We start from the raw sequence: 20687 nt of genomic DNA, 5'->3' as shown, positions 1-20687 counted from the left end.
ATATTTTCCTTCTACTTGACGCTAATGTCAGCTGTTACACATGCATTACTGCCAGATATAGTATAAAGTAATAACAGTGAACCATGATTTACAGTGTAATAGTCTATAGTGCTAGGATACTGAATTGAGATGTGAATGCTTCTTATGCAGCATGGTATGATGATTTATGATCTCTTAAAATGCTAAACGGTAAGAAAAAGTTTCATCCTGCTGATTTGAGAAATTTCAGGCTTCTTACTTTCTTCTTTGGTTCATACAGCACCATAAATGGTTCATTGAGAGCTATTTGAGTGTGATGCTAAAGAAAGGACTTATAAAATGGTTCTTGATAGAAACAAAATAGGCTCTGCTCCCTTCAAGGGCTGAATAATTCTCATGATGTGAGAAAATATTTCTCTTGACTGGATCTGACGCATATTCTGAGAAGTTTTATCCTTATATATAATATTATATCATGAAATCAACAAAATCAACAAAGTATGCATATGATTTATGCAACTGTAATGTTAAATGTTGAAGCAGTCCTCAAAACAGCCTGAGTCTTTCCTCAAATGGCATTCATTAAGGTTTTTTAGCCAATCAGGGAACTATTAGACTGTGTATCATATTTTTCTTGTGAAGTGAAAATTGAAAATGGATTATCTCATCTGCCTACAATATTAAAAAAAAGAACCTAAATAACCTCTTGGTGTTATGTAGATTTTTTAACCAATTCAGAGGAGTATTTTTGGTCACTGCACTTCTGCATACAGTAGAAGCATTTATGCAACCAAGAACACTTCCTTTTCTTTGTCACATCATCAGTTAAAAAGAAAAACAAACAAAAAAAAACACTAGTCCCAGATTACAGACACAGCTGGATTATAAATGTATAGACATTTCTGTAACTATACTTCCATTTCAAGTGGTTGTTTAACCCTCAGTCTCAGTGTTGACCCTAAGGCGTGACACTTACTGCGACACTTGGCACAGCGTCCCTTGTCGTACTCCAGCAGGTCCAGGGCCCGGCTTCGTTCGGTGACCGATCGTCTCTGCCCGCTCTCCCTCAGCCGAGCGGCCTCCTCTTTGGCGTACACCCCGAGCTCCTGGGTGTAGCGCCCATACATCTGGAAACAGCCACAGTAAGAACATTAGCACATGTATGCAATGTAGAAAAACACATCCAATAAATGGACAGGTGTACATTTAAACAGGGAGGACGTCACATATTGACAGTTTATTTCTCATTTTTCCACATGTGCAAAATAATTTGTTTGACATTAAAATGATCCTAGAGGTGGGTGTGCATCTACTGTAGCAATCAAATGTGAAAAAAGTCAGTTGTTGAAGGAAACAGAGAAACAGTGCAGATTTGCTGACTTGCAGTGTGTACTTTTGTTCAGACTGATAATGACCTGGATGACCTCCGGACCATGCGGGACTACTCCCTATCTGAAGGTCAAAGGTCAGCCTGCAGGTCAGTGAGGAGGAAAACTGAACAGCACACAGAACAGAAACATCTTTTATTATTGTTCAACAACAAACTCTTAATCTTAAAATCGGAGCTTCAAGCCTCAACCTTTAATGTGACACCACACACACACACACACACACACACACACACACACAATCATAATCACCCCCATACTATATACATACTCTTTAAACACACACAAACACACACATGGAAAAGACGTCAAGTCAGCAGTGCAAGAGACAGGAAGCGCCGAGTTAAGTACACCGCCCAGACAACAACTCCCCCCTCCCATCATGCTCCTGGGTGGTGGACAGGAAGAGGGGCACTAATGACTTCCTCTTGGCCACCCGTCACAACATAACAAGGTACTGAAACCCGCATTAACAGGTCAGTCAAGGTCATCGGGGCTGATTTCAGCGGCATGACATTTGCTAAATGTAATAATCATTAATTTGAATGAATTATTAAAAGTATTAAAAATTAATAACCACTATTAATTATTTAATGAGTCCTGCAAAAATGATCCAGCTGTGACTAAATTTTGCACTCAGCATATCTGAACTACTACTCCTACTCTTTAAAGTCCAAACCCTGTGGGGCACAGCTGAAGTCAGTGAAGGGCAAACAGGGAATGGAATATACTGTAGCCACATTCTTCACTCCATCTAAACTCCATACAGGTCCATCTGCCTGTGACAGGGCCTGAAGAATGTGTCTGACAGTAGGAAAAATGGGCAGTTCATATTAGGCTGCATTTGCACGACTTAGCTACAATATATTCTTATTGTAAAACCCCATGACACATACCTCCAGTTCTATTTGTTGCTGTTATTTGAGGTGTATATGTTGGTGTTGTTGTTGCAGTGGCTGTTTCATCAGTATTATTATAATTAAGGTTACATTAGTGTTAACTGTGTTGACCAATGGTGTTGAGAAAATGTGTTAACGTTTTTCCATGATGAAGATGAGATATTTACAAGACAAAAACTGACTAAATCTCCACTTTTTTATGTCAACTTAAGAGGAGACAAAATGATGTACACACTTTGACACTTGGGTCATCTAGCTGGTTGGACAACTGTCATTGCTGCAGAGAGAAATAATGATTGTGTCAGCAGAGAAGCCCTGTAGCTATAAAACAACTTTTTGTGACCATAATTATATTGGATAATGACATTAAAAGGCCTGTATACTATAGGTCTATAAATTATAATTAACGCTAATAGCTCTGTTCTATTCAAGTGTCTTAGAGAACCATGACAGCATGACAGTGTTGAACCTGAAACTGAAGCAGCTAAATGGAATTCAGCCATCATTCATTTCAGGAATATTTGGGAATTGAAATGTGAAAAAGCATCGTAAAGGTTCATCAAATGTGTTGCTTGTGGGGGAAAAAAAAAACTGTTGATTTGCTTAACGGACAGGTTCACAGTTTTTCCAGTCTGTCTTAAAACAACAGTCAGGTGTCCATATGAACAGTGAAAGAGGTTTCCCCCCATTGTAATCATTCCTCCTGTTCATACTGGTGATTATAAGATCCCCTTCAAATGTGCTTTCAATGTAAGTGATGTGGGCCAAAATCCACAGTGTGTCCACACAGTCATTTTGTGCAAAAATGTTAATCTGAAGCTTAAATGAGGCTTCAGCAGTCTGAGTTAGTCATACCAAGTGGATACAGTCTGTTTAGCATCAAATTCTCTCTTTGTGTTTCCTCTGATAGTGTTTCCCTGTTGAGCTGTGGAGGAAGTATAGTAACAAAAAGAGGAACTTTGGCACTAAAAAGACTGAAACGTTGAAAGATATCTACTTGATGTGACTCATTTGGACGCTGTAGCTTCATATTAGCTTCAGATAAACTTTTAACTTTGTCCTCCATTACTTACACTGTAAGTTCATTATGAAGGGATCTTCTAATTAGTGGTTTAACGGAACGTAGTTGATCCATTATCTGTACAGATAGCCCCCCACGGTTTGGCACTCATGTGAACAGTGGATTAACTGCAAAATTTAATATCTCATTGGAGACAAAGTAAACAAACTGCTGTAGCTACAAGTCATGGACAGACAGCGTGTTGCTAACAGGGGTTTTGAAGAGAAACAAAATGAACACTATGATATAGACACTTACAGACTTTCAACCTTTAAAAACTTTCTTTCTTCCTGGTGAAAGAGGCATGGAAACTATCAAATATAAAAAAAAGAATCTTCACTATGAGTATAAACATTAACTATCATCAGTTTTAATCTATAAATGCTGGTATGACCTTGAAGAGATGCATACTCTCTCCATGTCTCAATAATGACATTTCCTTTTTTTTTTTTTTTTTTTTTTGACTTGAAGACTATTATGCGTGTGTTTACACAGCAAAGCAAATGGTACATTGCTATTTTGTTTTAATAATCAAATGTCCAGATTCACTTTATTTCCATGCATGTCAGTATAAAACAGATGCTGGAAGCAGGCCTACACTTCTTGGAACGTGGCCCCCATGGCCTGACGAAGGAAAGTGTTTAGATAACATACATGGAAGCACACGCACACCCATTAACCCTCACACGCACACTCACACACACACACAACGCTATGAATGATGACAGAGATGCGCTTGGCACCTTGTAAACACAGTCTGCCATATACACAAACAGAGACCTGCCGGATATTTTTAGCCAGATATACACATACTTGTGCAGATTTGTGTGAACCATAAAGCCGACCAGTTCACTGAGTTTCATTGAGGTCAGTGACCACAGCAGGTTGACTGACAGCAGTACAGGATTTTAAATTGCACATCGGTCTTTCAGAACAGACAAGCAAGGACATTTACCTCAATAAAGGGCAGGTGCCCGTTCACAGAGAGGAAGGGTTTAAGTCACATTCAAGTCAAACTGTCAGGGCTTCATCACAACCCTGCTAGAAGGTCAAGCACTGCTGTGTCTGAGCATTGCAACCATGTGTTGTGCAAGTCCGGTTCATTTCAAACATGCTTGGTATTTGTAAAGATTTGCCAATTGTGTCACTAGGGCACAATGGAATTTCAGCCATCTGTCACTGGTATCAGCACCAATACCAACTTTATTAAATGGATCAGTATCAGCCAGACGTGACAGATCAACATTAAACAATGTGTCTTAGTCAATATTGTTACAAAATTTGTAACAATGCAATGAGTCACCATATTTAGAATGTGCTCAAGCCTGAAAACAATGTTGCTGTAAATGTCTCCACTAAAAGCCGCAGTACGCTTCAAACGAAATGTTGACCAGATCATTAGAAATCAGTCTTAGTCAGGCCCACTGTCTGAATTTAGTGTGCAATTATCAACATTTGCAGGATTCATCCTCGATCCTCCGGCTTCGGCAGGCAGGCTTTTCGTCAAACTGTCCAGTGTAGCTATTTGGAACAAGTATAAACATTTTGTCTTAAAATGTGGTCAGGCGACAGGATTCCGAACTAGTTCATTTAAAGCACACAGAGGCCTTTACAGAAAATGAAGTGAGGAAATGATAATTGGAAATAGAAAATGGGAACAGTAAATGCACATGCCAAAGCCAGGCAAGTGACCAGAGAATGCTACTCTGAGGCCAAGTACTAAGCTTGAAAGTGTATCTGCATATTTGGACCACTCATGTTTGCCTTTTGCTGTGCATGTGTGTGCTTTTGTTGATTCTGCATATCAGAAGCAAAAAAATATGCCTCCAACGTTTTTTTTTTTGTTAGTTCATTAATAAGAAATGTTTGTATTCATGCCGAAGTCAGGTAAGGGAGCACCAGCCTGTTCTAATATGAACACTTGACCCGAATGAAGTACAGCTCTGCAAAGTTAATAAGAAGACCCCCCTCACCACACATTCAGTGGGAAGCAGCTGAAACTGCCTGACTTATCGAAGGATCTACAGTTAAAATAAGTGGCTTAAGTGAACCGAGAAAGAGATGATTGACTTTCTACGGAGCTGGAGAGGGAAGCACAGAGTTGGGTCCCAGCGTGTTATGAGTTGGTATAAAGCTGTGAGCTTAAATCCTAGAGTCAGCAGTGGCCATTACTTGGCAGTAAGATTAGGTATAGTTTACATTTAATCAATCCTGACTCTGATTGAGATTGTGCTTATCAGTTTCTGTTCTTATTGTATTCTGGTTCTTATTATAAAGGTAAGAACAGAAACCAATGTCGTAAGCACAAACTCTCTTGATTTTCCAATATAAATATTATTTCTCTTGCTTTGTACATCACATTTTATTAATTGCTTGAATTGAACACACTGCCATTAGCTGATTTGGGGGCAATATAACTACGACTGAGAACATGAAACATTCTTTGATGATTCACTTAACTGCATAGAACAGACTTCATTCCTTGCATTAAGTTACCTTTGTGCATTGGTTACATTTTACTGTATCATTACTGCCTGTCAAGTTCAGCCACACATTTGAGTACTAGCTCAACCTTACACACATGCATTGAAGCATATGTAAGCACAATAGGGCCAATTTACTGATTGCAGCAGAATCATAAATCTTCAAAAAGAATCCAAAAGTTCTCTTGATGATTCTTTATTCTTAAAAATGTAGAAATGGTTCCAGTTCAAACCCATTTCTCAATACCAAAGCAAACTTGGTAGAAAGAATTAATTGACTGACAATTCTCAAAATACCTCGCCAGAGCCATGTAAAAGTCCAATATGGGAGTAGGGAAGGAAGGAATACAACCGGTGGGAAACAGAGGAAAAATCAAGAGGGAAAACATTTGGGGAACGATTTGGGGTTTCTGACATCAAATGCCAACCGCTGCTCTACCCAAGATGCCATTCTGCATGGCATGCTCAGCCACATTCATGATCGCCAACCCAAAGTTTTAATTAAGTAAGGAGACTTCAAACGCAACAGAAACTCAAAAGACCCGAAAACAAGAGGGCAGAAATAGACCTTCTCAGATGCACCCCCTTGAAACTAGCATCTGACCAGAGGAAGAAAACAAACAGACCCATCCAGAACAAAGGCATTACTGGTTGAAAGCCTATCATTATGTTGAGCATAGTCAGAAATGGGCACTCAGCTGAGCCTGCCTGCCTGGGGTAATTGATCCCAGATGAATGGGTTGTCCTGGACTCATTGTCCTGGCTGCTGGGGCAAGGGACAGGGCATGGGTGAGGAATAAATACTGTATTGATATCTAGGGTATTAGTCACTGGGAAAACCCAAGAGATACCATGCAGAAAGATCCTTTCCAAAATTCTACTTGTTTCAAAACCATGCAATATTTCCATCCAAGAAAGTTTAAACATTAAACATGGAAGAAATAACACAGGTCAAAGACTAACTGACAAACCTGCAATTAACAAGTGACAGTTTCGCCAAGATGAAAACCATAAATATCCAAACAAGTGTGATAACCATAAACTGTAGGCTATATAAAGTTGGACATAGCAAGGCGTGACGTCACCCACTGGTTTGCATTGAAGCCAGTTTGAAGCCCAGAGTTGCTGCTTACAGTCAGCACCATCTTTCCCATTTGGAGCCAGGACCTTCCAAATAAGGAGTGTGTGGAGTTTCCTTTGACGCTCTGGGAACATGCCCCACTAACTTTGACCGAAGTTAATGCTAGCTTACCGGGAACACCAAGCAGTTCAGACTTGTGCTAACATTAGCTAACTAACACAGCAGGTATCATTATCAACATTAGATTTACTACAATACTGCAACAGTAGTCCGACTTAGTGCAAGTCCCGGAGCCGGGGAGAACAGCAGGTGAGCCATCTGTCAATCACAGCTGTCAATCAATGCCCACATGTCTTTATATCTTTATAGCAATTTAGACCATAATGACTCATTGAAAAAATATTGACTTAGTATTTCATGGGAGAAGTTGAGGCTTTTTGAATGAGAGTCTATTGCTGACTAACAACTGTAAGTGGTATTTAAGAGACTTATGCATTGGCTTAACTTCAAGCCATGGTTGTTGTTGCTTGTTGATAACAGGTTTGATAGAGGTGGACATAAAGATAAGCCCCACTTCTGTCCTTGACCTGTTTTTCTGATGATCCTTCCGGAAATTATACAAAGAGTAGGTGGAGGGAGAACAAAACCTGGGCAATCACCTGTGTGGGACAGAGTATGAATATTCAAAGTGTGTGAGGTGACTGCTCTACTTGAACCAAGCAAGGTAAATTCATCTAAATCCACCAGTCCTAGCTTTCTTTTGATAGATGAATAGATAGATGACAAAGATTAAAGGTAACCAAAAACACCTCCAAACGTTTCACAAACTCACAGGTCTCAAATTTTTTTCAACTGTCATGGAACTACAAAATCCTTCAAGCACTAGAGCTGAATTCATAAATTTTACACATAAGTGATGGAGGACCTCTCCAGCAAGATCTGAAACTGTTTACAATTCTGAGCTTGGTACAAGGATAAAAACAACAAGGGCAAGGGAGAAGGAGGGGAAGTCATGTCATATTGATAAGAAATGAGGAAAAACAGGTCAAAGAAAAGAGGACAGAGAAGGAGGGCATGGACAAAGGGCCTGGTTGTCTCCAGGAGCCAGTCAAGGAGCCCGGTTGGAGCCACGCCTTCCTTTGGTTTAGTCACTCAGAGAGGTTAATGAGTGAATCAGCACAGCAGATCATAGTTACAGTGGACACACTCAGACACACAGATGTACATTCCCTTGCTTGGTTATACTCATGAAAATGTTGGAAAAAAAAAAGGTCCTCTAACTGAAATTACAATTCAATTTTGACTTGTGTACTTTTGTGTACTAAATTGTAATAAAAAAAGAGGAAATCTAAGGGTTTTTTTGTTGTTTGTTGGTTTTAATGCAGTGACAGCACCTGTACACTGCTGTGTTTTCAGCAATCCGTACATCTCACTGTGACTCTGTGCATTAGTTACTCAGTATCATGGTTTGAATCATCAGGTATGAAATGCAGAGGTTACAGGTCATTTGCCATCAACATAGCTGGACCCATGTAAGAGAGACAGCATATGCCAACTAGACACCCCCATGCTTTGTATAGTGTGTGACAAACATCACTGAGTGTGTAGGAGGTGCCTATGACTCAGCAGGTGTTGATATAACATGACCGAAAAGTACCGTCAGGTGGGAATTAGTGCTAACGTTTGCAAGCTCAGCTAAGCGTCAACCTTTGTTTTCTTTCTACTCCCATCTATACAACTGCTCTTACAGGAATAAATAAAGTTGTATTAAAGTGACTTGAATTAAAATTTCCAAGGGGAAACAAGGTAGCCTAGCTTGCTAGCTTCCAATTTCCAAATGGAATACAAATTTAACTATATGATGGGTGCTCCCAAATGTAAAGAGACAGGTGTCTTAAATCACTAAAGGTAGCCTATAACCAACACTATGTGTGCTTGTTGAAAAGAGGGGAAAATATCTTGTATAAATGTTCATAGGCTATACAGCAGGGCTATGATGTGCTCCAATCAGTAGCTGAGACTGGTAGCATGTCTTCCTAGCAATGCTAACTCTCAGACAGTTCCACTGAATTATGTAAAAAGAAAAAAGAAAAAGAAAAAAGTTACATTGGTTTTTAAAATATTATTAAAAATGAGCACAACAACTGCAGTATCATCAGTTTATATTTCACTTTAAGTTATTTCAACTTAAATTCCACACATGCATATATATAGAAAACATAATAGTAATTGCACTGATCAAACAGAACAGGCAAAGTTAACTTTTATGCAAAGATAATGTGGGACCACGGAGAACTTGGAAAAAACAAGAGCCTGTGTGTATGTATGAGACATAGTGTGAGAGAGAGAGAGAGGGAGATAGAGAGAGAGAGTGTGCATGTGTGTGTATTATCTTGTGTGGCATAGCGTGTGGTTCCATGCCAAGTACACACAAGTCAGGCACAGCGAGGACCCCAAATGAGGGAACAAGAGCCTAAAATATACAAGAACGGCAAGAACGGGACTGGAGAGCCGAATTCACATACATCAATCTCACTCACACTCACACTCACACACACACACACACCAACAGTTGGCTGCAGTCCAGGCAGTCAACCCCAAATGACCAGGAGCCTCACCGTTCGGGCCCAGCATGCCACTACTCACTTCAGCTAATGAGCTCCTTGACAGAGTGTGTGTGCATGCATGTCCGTTTCTGTACGTGTGAAGAAAACGGAAAAAGTACATTGATTCGATCGATCAAAGATTCAGAGAGGTACGGTGAAAAGCGACGAAAAGCAGATAAGCTGGTGTTCTTTCTCGCTCGTCAACCTTCCTTTTCAAAACATTCGTCCGTAAAATAACAGGTAGAGAGGGGAGTTCTACGCACACCTTTTCCTGCTGTTTTACTTTTCGTACAGTATGTGTGTGAGTAAAAGAGTGTCAGCACACTTGTGAGGGAAGGAAGGAAGAAGAGACATTGAAAGAATCATTGTGCAATTAATCTGAAGCAGGGACTGTGTGAGGGGAGTGAAGAAAGGCAGGGTGAGGAGTGAGAATGTGTGGGACAGAGAAAGGAATTTGATGGTGTTTAGACTTTTCTTTTTCACCCTAACAAGGATAAAATTGTGGAAGGAAATGCTGCATTCTTGTAAGTTTTTTAGGTTCACAGAATGTTACTGAAGACAGCAGCACCTTTGTATTATTTTGAAGGGCTGGCATTTCCATTTCAGATGTTGCATATTTTGGGGAACTCCTAGTTTAACACACATAAACTTTTGATATAATAAATTAAATACAACTTAAGCTACAACCTCCCTTCTAAAAACCATCTGAACCCTAATTTACAACAAGAAGAACAGAGCTGTACTTGCAAAACAGATTCAAAGTTAGCGATAAAGAGAGAGCTAGTAGTAGAAATGCTGAAGTGAAATGTGGAAGGATGTACAGTAAATAAAGATTTCCCAATCCTCCTGTGGGGCAGCCCGGGGGGCTAATAGGGGAGTCTTGTGTGTTTGTGCCAGGCTGCCATGCCAACCCCTCTGGGCCTCTCTTACACTGACCCAGAACCGGACAAACACACGGAAGAAAAGGATGGCTGGATGGATGACAGAAAAATAAGAGGGAGGAAAAGCTGCAGGAGGCGCTTGAGAAAAGCGGCGGGGCCGACGATGGATAAATTGCAAAAGGAAAGGTAAAGGAAAGAGAAGAGAGAGGAAAAAAAGAGAATGGGTTAATGTGTGTGTGCGAGGGGGGCATTAGTGAAGTTTGGCACCATATACAGAATCCATCCTGCAATGTGAGCTGAATTTAGATTTTAACTGTGCATCTGGGAGGTGGGAGGACTCGGGGAAAGAGAAAGATGGAGGGAGGAAGAATGAAAGAGTGCAGCTGTGAACGTTGGAGGAACGGCTAGTGATTAATGATAGAGCCTTCACACCTGTCCGACGTTAGCGCTGTGGGGCGAGCGAAGAAATGCGGTGAATTACAGTACACACACACACACACACACTATGGCACACATTAAAGCACCAACACATCTAACAGCTAGATGTACACATTTCAGTTCAATTAATATGAACTTCTTCCGCTTGTCTCTTTATCAGTTGCGTGTAGACAGGCGAGCATTAATGCCACATTACAGTGACAGCATGTCTCTCTCGCTCTCTCTCGCTGCCTCGTTCTGTTGCTCCAGTAATCAGTTCCAATGGCAGGCCGGCAGCTGCACATTGGTATTAGTGCCACGTCTTGACCACCGCCACGAGAAAAGCCACAGACCCTGCAAAGCACTGATATTCACCTGTGGAATGTGTGTGTGCGCGCGTGCATGTGTGTGTGTGTGTAGCAGGTGCACCATCCTGTTGCCTCATTAAGAAAACCCATATTTACTTGGGCACATTGAGCTCTGCTGGCAAACTGCTCTCCTCCTCTTTCCAAATCCTTTGCTTCCATCACTCCTTGTCCTTCCTTCCGAGGTTTAAACCTACATGCAGTTTTGAAGGTGAATGCTGATTCTGATCCGTTTTTTTTTTCAACTGAAGAACAATCATGGAGGAGCTGATAATGCTGGTGTATGAATACTGATGCTACATAAGGAGGTGAGATTCATAATGGCGGCATCCAGTCACTGAAAGAAACAACGGATCAACGTGTTCTTGACTTTTGGGTGGGTTGTACCAACGCTATGACGTTCACCTGCCTGTCATGGCAGCCTTGGACCATAGCAACAGCAGCCGCGTTTAAAAACGCTTTGCTTTTTTGGGGAACGCTCGGCGGTGTGAAAGCCCCTTCATATTGGTGATTTAACCCATGTCTGAAAGGCCATTCAAACAATCTGGGGTACAGGTTGGAGGGTTTTTGTAAAACAGGCCTGTGGAAATTCTGCCCCTAACTCAACATGCATAAGCTACTTTTCAGAAAACAAATCTGATTCATGGCGAGTCAGACCAGGTTCAAAACAGACTTGAGGATAATTAGACCTGATAGTAACTGCCACGGCTTGAGGCTGAAGCCGTTGCAGAAGCACCACTGACAGCCACTAGATGCTCCAACTGACTCCCATTCAAAGAGCCTCACATTTTCTCAAGAAATACTAAGTCAACGAATCATTACGGCCTCAATCACTAAATTCAGGCCCTCTGATGAGTGTGCTGGTGGTCATTTTGAAAAAAATGTGGGCGTTGACTGACAGCTGTGACTCTGAGTCAAACTGAGTCAGACTATTGTCACAATATTTCAGTAAGTTTACTGTTACTTGAACCTAACCCTGCCCTGTTGGCACAATTTAGCTAAAGCAGCTAACGTGTGCACAGTTAGGTGTTCCCAGTAAGCTAGGATTAGCTTGGGTCTGAGGTAGCAGGGTGTGTTTCCAGAGCATGAAAGGCAACACCCTTATTTGGAAGTTCCCTGGTTCCAAACAGAAAAGATGCAGCTGACCGTACGCTGCAACTCTGGGCTTCAAACTGGCTCCAATGCAAACCAACAGGTGACGTCACACCTCACTACGTCCATCTTTATATACAGTGTATGGGTCAAACTGAACAACTGACTGACAAGCAGCTGTGGTGAAAGGAAAAAGGTAGGTCTTGGTCTGATTCCATACAGAGAGTAAATGTGTGATTTTATTATAAATTCAGGAGTTAACTGTTAAAACTACTGTTGAACATTATGAAATTGTTTTAGATGTGTTAGAAGTTCCTTAAGGCAGGATGAGAATGGCTTCACAGAAGGTTTTCATCAAGAGTAGTAAGAAAAAAAAAAAAATCTTACACACCACTCTGGTATGTCTGATAAAAATTACAACAGCATCATATTATTCAATAACTTTAGTCACATTGCTAACATACAGTATATATCACCATAATGCTCTTCCTCACAGTACATTTCATGTCCTCCATGCTATACTTCACTTTACCATCCACCCCCCACCCCCCACACACAAACACAGAGTCAGAATTAGTACACTGCAGCGAGAGATGAGGGTGTCATGTCAGTGGAGAAGCAGGTGGACAGATTCCCATTAGAGGAATTGTTCAGGTGACATGGCTGACAGCAGTGTACTATGACTCAAACCACACATTCAAAGACACACATCATGACTTGCAGAGTAAAAATAAATCTGAAAGCAAATCCGTACGGAGAGTTCATACCAGGTTGTGGGATTTTTTTAAAAAGAAGGCACTGAAGGCAAAATGAGAAATGCACAGGTTTTGCATACAACATTTGAGACATCAGGTTTATACACCAAGAATAACAATGCATTTGCATAAACATCAGAAAGTCTGATTGTAAATAGTCTAGATTTGTGATTTGCAGGTTAGAGCTCTCAGATATTAACATCACGGCGAGCAGATTAATCATTTAGGCTGCTGTCTGAGCCTCAGTTGAATCAGAATGTGGAAAATATACGAAACAAGATCTATTCCCAGTATCCACATGATGTCAATTGATTGCCTGTCAATCACTGATTCTTTTATTTGCTGTGAAATTTGGCCCTGATATTATGGTATCTGTCACAAAGAAGAGTAGGGAGAAATGCCCATCCCAGAGCTTCTAAGAGCCAAAGCTGACATCTTCAAAGTGCTCATTTTGTCCCAACACTGAGCAAAACCCACAAATATTCAATCTAGAATAACATTAAACAGACAAAAGCAGTAAATTCTTACACTGGTGAAGCTAAAGGATTTGACTAGAATCAACATTTTTTTTTCTTTTATCATTAACAAAACATGAATATATTAAAGTTTTATTGATTTCATGTTAATTCAACTTTTAACACTTCTAAGTTTTCATTTTCAGAGCATTTTAGAACTTTTGAACTTAAGTTCTTCTGACCTCAAGTCTCTTGACTTGAAATGATGAGTCAAATAAATGTAGAGTTCAAGTTGTGTGAATCAGAGTTCACACAACTTGTTAAATTATGATTCTAAAGAAATGTGATCAGTATATCAGACTTCCCAGCACACACTGTTTGAGAGTTAAAACTGTTTTTCTGTAGTTTGAAGAAAAAATACATGATGGAAACTTGCTGTACGTCCTTAAGACATGTTAAGATAGGCTAAGTCATGGTTGTCACTTTTCATAGTAATGAAAACAAAGTGGCTCCAAAAGCAGCCACAGCTGGAAGTTATTTGAGACAAATGAAGAACCGACTCTTCAAAGTAGGGATGTCAGTTTTGGTTAATCTTGCTTTCGATAGATCAACATCCATTAAATGGTAACTAACCATTTGTGAAAGCTGTCCAGCAGTCAGTGGTCAGAGCTAGCTTGTCTGCCCTGGTTAGCTTGACTTTTACTCATTTCATTCTTCACCTCAAAGTGTTTTTCAATGCATTTAGTCACAGTAGCTCTCCATGACATAATGTACTCGGGCTTGAGGTACAGAACTAGCTCTTTCAATCCCTCGCCCTCCACCACACTGATTGGCAGCATATCGGATAGACCATAGGATTAGCATAGGATTAGCATGCTAGGCTAACAGTCCATCAGCTGTGTGACTTTATAGCACATAAACACCGTAAACACACCTGTCACCTGCCAAGCACGGTTCTGTTAAACCAGAGACACCGCAGCTACACCTTATTTTTATACAGTCTATGGGCTACACACAGCACAGCACGGCTATGCTAACGATGCTAGCTATGCTAACTAGCTGCTAGCCACCATGCAGGTTGATAAAATAGATCCGTCACATCTCTTTGTATCTGCGGGTTGGTGCTCCTGTCAGTGTCGGGGCCTTCGTGTGAGACACTTCACTCAGTAAATGTGTTTTTAAAACTTACCATTAACTGATTAGCAGTTAACTGTTGACATCCCTACTTCAAACTGAGAAAATAAATGGATTGTGACGTTTGTCAGTGAGGATGAAGATTTGTTGATTCAATTTAATAACTTAAGTTTACTGAACTTGTCATCTCTAGTTGAGTTGAACTCAGTTGGTTTTACAGTTTCACAACTCATGAGACAACTTTGGACTGATTATTCAACTTAAGTTCATTTAACACATTTTAAAGGCAGCAGTAAAAGGTTTCTAAGTCAAACCAGCTTAAAATGCTTTTGTATGATAATTTATTTTTTGACTAATCAATTAAACGCCTAATTGTCTCAGTCCTGTTTTACACAGAGGCCCATCAACCTGCAAATTCGACCCTTTCATACTTACTCACTATGTTCAGCTTGACTCCATGACACTTCTCGCCATGCTTTCTACTCAGTGAAAGATAACAGACTCACAAGTCCACCAGACCCAAAGTGGAAAATGGTGCATAAATCAAAAAAAAAAAAAAAAGAAAATTATATTTCACATCTCAGCTCAGCTCTGGTGAAGGTCTGACTGCCCAGTTTTTCCGTTTCATTAACTTGTTTATGTGAAATGTATCCCAGTGATCAAAAGATAATGCAAGCCCTTATAATTTCAGTTTTGCTGACCGAGTGCAAACCAGTAGGGATTTTTCCATTATCGTTATTTATTTTCAGGATAGGAGTGGAAGTGCTCATAGAGTGATAGTAAACAAAATTGATTGTGTGCACACCCCATTTTTGCAAAAGGGCCCTCAAATGGGTTAATACAATCTCACAACACGACACTTTAAATAGTGGGTTTTAAATCAAGTGAATCAACATTCATAATACAAGGAGGATGGAAATGAATGATTAAATAATAATTACATCGATCTGTCAGTAATGCAGCATTGAGGAATTCAACATGTACACTCCTTTCTCATTTTCAGATGACAGTACTGGATTAAAAATGAAGTGTAGCAAAAGTAACAGAACAGACAATGGAGTCCCAGTGAGGAGCAGGGTGAGACTGAGGGAGGAGAGCAGGGAGAAAGACATTTGCTCACAATGACTCCCTGTGTTTCTCTCTCTCTCCCTTTCGGTCTATCACACGTGCTCAGTCGGGACGTGGGAAGGCACCACCATGGCACTGCCCTGTACCGGCCCGACACACATGCAAACACACTCACACTCACACACACACACACACACACACACACACACAGGGGACACACTGTCCAGCAAACTCATCACTGACATCTGACTGCGAAAACACAGCTGTGACAATAACAGGCCTGAGAAAGTGACGGGTGAAAGACTGTAAGACTGAAAGAAGTACAGAAAGCCAGAAAAACATGAAGTCCTAAAGAAAGAAAGAGAGTAAGGAAGTCAATTTGGGAAAGAAAAAGACAAGACATGATGTGACAAGTGGTGAGAAAACATTATGGAGAGAGAAGGAGGTGGGAGTGAGTCCGAAATATGAGAGTCATAACATAAACAGAACTCCACGGAGTGTGAGAAAGAGCAAAAAAAAAAAACAGACAGTGCATGAGAAAGTCAGATGGTGATGAGGTGAGAGGATAAATAACAGAAAAAGAAACTTTCATTGAAGGCTCAGGAATTCAGCGGCTGCGGTGTCACACACACACGCACACACCCACAAGCAGACAGACAAGAAGAGGAGGAAGAGGAGGAGGAGGGACATAGCTTAGTGCCAGGCGGTCGTCAATATCTGTAATGGAATATAGGCTGCCTGAGACAGTATCCAATCAACCAGTGTGTATGTGTGTGTGTGTGTGTGTGTGCGAGGGACAAACCTGCAGCCATCAGCATACAGCTGCACTGCACACCACCATCACCCACCAGCTACACCAATTATTTTAATAAGAGTCTTCTCACTTTGCTTATTAAAGCTCTGTGTTCCCCTGTGCGTGTATTTTTATGATGAAATCAGAAACACTATTAATATTTGGGAATAGAAGATGAGAATAAAATAAAAAATGAAGATGAAAACAAAAAGAAAAAGCATGAGGAGGTGGGGAAGACAGAGAGGTAGAAGGAGACGAAGAAGAAGAAAAGGAAAAAATAAGAGGAGGAAAGTGAGAGAAGAAGGAGAAGGAAGAAGGAGAAGGAGAAAAAGAAGGTGAAGAAGAAGAAGAAGAAGGTGAAGAAAAAGAAGGTGAAGAAGAAGAAGAAGAAGAAGAAGAAGAAGAAGAAGAAGAAGAAGAAGAATCATTAGCATGCTCTGATTTTATGATAAAACTGACTTTATTTGGATATCATCTGGTATAAAAGCACCATTTTTTTCCAGAAGAAAAGATTTGAACAAGTATATTCCTTGAATAATATACCTCTTCTGGACTGAAAATAATATCTTAATGAATTGAAGGATATAAATATAGTTTTAGATTTACGCTGAATTAAAAACCACATTTAAGATAAACAGGACATCTGAAATAGATCAGGGTCTCACATTAAATACTGCTAACACCTGGAAGTTTTAACTGGATTTGAAATGAAGATAATTAATAGCATCAACAGTAACACTGTACACACAATCACACAGACAAATGAGGCTCAGTGCTGGGTTCACACACACACACACACACAGAAAGAGGGATGACTTTTACCCCGTTTTAAGGGATTAACTTCTTTAGCTTTATCACGCGAGATGAGATTAGCGCAATCAAGTTTACACACACACACACACACACACACATACACACACACACACACACACACACACACACACACACACACACAGACACGCAGGGGGAACAAAGAAAGCATTTAGCAAAATCAGTGTTGAAATAAAAAAGGAGAAGAGGTAGAGACAGACAAAGTGTAGAGGAGGAGAGGGCTGAAATGATTATACTAGCCACTCTATTAGGTGTGTGGCCATGTGTGTGTGTGTGTGTGAGTGTGAGAAAGAGTATTATAAACAAATCCCACACTAGAAGAGGCAATATGAGCAGCTTTTGTAGTGTAACATCCACTTAAGTCTTAAAATCCCTATTTCATAACCCACTCATTCTACATATATTGATCTGGCATCAGTGTTGCACGGCCTTGTGAAAATAATGTTGGGAATGCCCCCACCCAGCCCCCAATCTCTCTAACAATCACTGAGCTGAGGTACTTGGACAGGTGACAGAGAAAATGCTCCACTTCGGTGCCTTGGTAAATCCACTTAGCAGACCAATTACGTCAGTGCTTTTTGAGATGACTACAGGATATTAAAGGGGGGAAAAAAAACCTAAAGTGCATGAAGATAGCTTTTTCTTTGTGGCAATATACCTGACGCATTTCCACTCCACACCAAAAGCAGACAGCAGGAAACGGCAGACAGAGCTTTCTTGGCTGGGTTTCCTGCTAACATCGTGATTCTGCAACTTGCTCTGATTTACACGTGCCAATAAAAACAACAAGTTCAAGACTGAAGGTAAAATGGTTGGAAAAACTTGCCGAATTAGACAATATTCATGCCATAACCTCTGAATCTGAAAATTAGAGCAGACTGAAGCTATTCATTAGAAGGCTGAAAGTCACAGAACTGCATCAGACCACATTTGTTCATGCGGAACAGCATCGACATCTTCACAAACCTGGATGCAACCCTGTTGATCGGCTCTATATATTACATACATTACGGTTCTCTTCCTAATTGTTGACTGTTATTATCAGTTTGTAGGATGTCCTCATGTGCCATGTGCAAAAACTGTGTGGAGATTTGCAAAAGAAGTCAAGGCACAAATGCAACCCAACACACATACACACACACACACACACACACCAGATTGATCCTGTTTGAAGGCAGATAAAGCAAAGTAGAAGAAGAAACATAACAACAAGAGTCCACAGCCATGCTTACAGTGACAAATGCTAATGTGCTGGTATTACTGTATGTTTACCATGTTAATCATCTTAGTTTAGCATTTGCTAATTAGCACTAAGCACAAAATGGAGCAGAGGCTGATGTCAAGGTCTTTAGCTTAGCAGGCATTTGGTCATAAACCAAAGTACTGGACTACTTAACACTAGTGCTAAATGAAAGGTCAGAGGATCACTAACCTTATAATAATTCATCCTGAAGGGAACATGAACATCTGTACTAAATTTAATAGGAATCCATCCAACTGTTGTTGAGAAATTTCATTAAAAAGCACAAATGTGAGCCTCAGGATGGTGCTAGAAGAAAAGTCAGGGGTCAGTAGGTTTAAGTGTAAAAGGTCAAAAAATGGTGAAAAATGTTAATATATTTAGTTTTCTATCATAGAGGACTGAAGAAAGCAGAAAATATTCACATTGGAGGATATTCACAATTGGACATTTTCTTAGAAATGATGAATCGACAATTCATTTAATAGTTGCCAACCAATCGATTAATCAACTTGGACCAACCGTCTGACAAAATGACCACGACATCACTGAAGCCTGTGGACTTGAACTCAACCAGTTAAGTAATAAATACATTATGAAAAGATCATATTTGTGGTGCACGACACTAATAATATTGAGCTTAATCCACTAAGAGTTACTCAGTACTTAATATGTAGGCTACTACTAAAAGATGCCCTCTGCCCTACAAAGAAGCATTGTATTAATCTCGCCCTGGTGGAAATATTGACTTAATGTTAACCAAGTGCTCCAAAATAAACATCAAAGGTCACAACAATCACGAAAAAAGAATCTGATATGCTGAAGCAGAAGTTCTGTGGTTAATGCTGTACCAAATATTTCTACAAACACAGGGCAGGAAACTGACTAAGGAGTGATACGTCCTCCAGAACATGTCTAATCTTTGGTAAAAGTCAGCTTTCCCACATCATTTCTGCAGAGGCTTATCCCTTCAGGGGGTGACTCCTGCAACCATATGAGTCAAGTCAAACCAGCAGCTGAGGTGAAAGATGCGACTGAACTGGTTTCAGATCAGAGTCTGGGGTCACCAGTGGTGCAGCTGTCTTTTGTCATGGAGTACAAAAGAACAATAACCTGACCTGTTCCATCACATAGTGCTTATGTAAGAGAGAGATGGACTGACTCTGCATTCATGTTCTATAGCCTCAAGAAAATACCTCACGTCACCTCACTGACAATTAATGCAACTGATGTGTGCACATCACTTTTCTGGTGGTAAAGACTTTGTGTTGTTGTTGTTGTTGATGGCTTCTAACATCACCTTTATAGTGAACTCTGACTTCACTGATAACAAACAATAATTCATATACATTGTTATCCCTTGTGCTGTAACCCAAGGTGTGCACTCTAGAAAAGGTCCAGCTCAGAGTGTCTATCTTCTAGGGCTGTAGTCTCCTGGTCAACTGGTCGATTAGTTGCTCTTGTCCAACTAAATTCTCATTGGTTGAATAATCTCTGTGTTACTTTCATAAGGAGAGAAGTGCTACATCAATAGCCTTCGGCGACTAATCGATTAGTTGAAGATTATGTACATCTTCAGTCGACCAACATTTTCTTTGTTTGACTACAGCCCTACTATCTTCAGTAATGATATGCAACCATGCAATCAAATGACAGAGCATTCATCGAGGTGTGTTGCCAAAAATCTGCATTAAACAGAGCTTACCTACTGTATTAAATCAGTAGTATTTAGAAAAATCTAAATTTCTATTTCAGGCATTAAAATAATGTCACACAAAAACTGACTTAAGATGAATGAGAATAGTTTGAAACAGAGGTTTTCAAAGTGGGGGGTCTCCAAACAGTTCCAGGGCAGGCTCAGTGAATGGAAGTGAAAAAATATTACATTAGTTATCAAAAGGAGATCACATAGTATAGCCTCAATGTGTGTGAGTTGGTTTAAGAGATAGTTGAGAGATATAGTAATTTTGGGTTATTTTACTGTTTGTTCCACTTTCCCAGAGTCAGAAACACAGTTTTTATGTATTTGGTGTAGTCTGAAGTAGCAATATCAGGCTATCTTGGCTCAATTGTTGAGTGGGGGGGGGTGTGATATAGTTTTGTAATATGACATCAGTAAACAGCATAAATTTACATGTATTTACCAATCCAGGCAGACTA

The 20687-nt window shown here is 40.2% G+C and overlaps 1 protein-coding gene across 4 annotated transcripts in view; it reads right to left on the bottom strand.

Moving 5' to 3' along the window:
• Window positions 1-20687, bottom strand: part of LOC121898897 (chloride channel protein 2-like) — a 163019-nt gene that overhangs the window by 113825 nt on the left and 28507 nt on the right. For 3 of the 4 annotated variants that reach the window (XM_042414406.1, XM_042414402.1, XM_042414403.1), the window contains exon 2: window positions 956-1106. In XM_042414406.1, the coding sequence (XP_042270340.1) occupies window positions 956-1106 (151 nt within the window). Of the gene's footprint in view, window positions 1-955; window positions 1107-15030; window positions 15079-20687 lie in introns of those variants that run through there. The other variant, XM_042414404.1, reaches the window with a different exon arrangement.

Source organism: Thunnus maccoyii, chromosome 6, assembly GCF_910596095.1.
Source record: "Thunnus maccoyii chromosome 6, fThuMac1.1, whole genome shotgun sequence".
In the NCBI taxonomy this organism is placed as follows: Eukaryota; Metazoa; Chordata; class Actinopteri; order Scombriformes; family Scombridae; genus Thunnus; species Thunnus maccoyii.
Note: the sequence above shows the minus strand (reverse complement) of the source record. Positions and strands in the feature narration are given on the sequence as shown.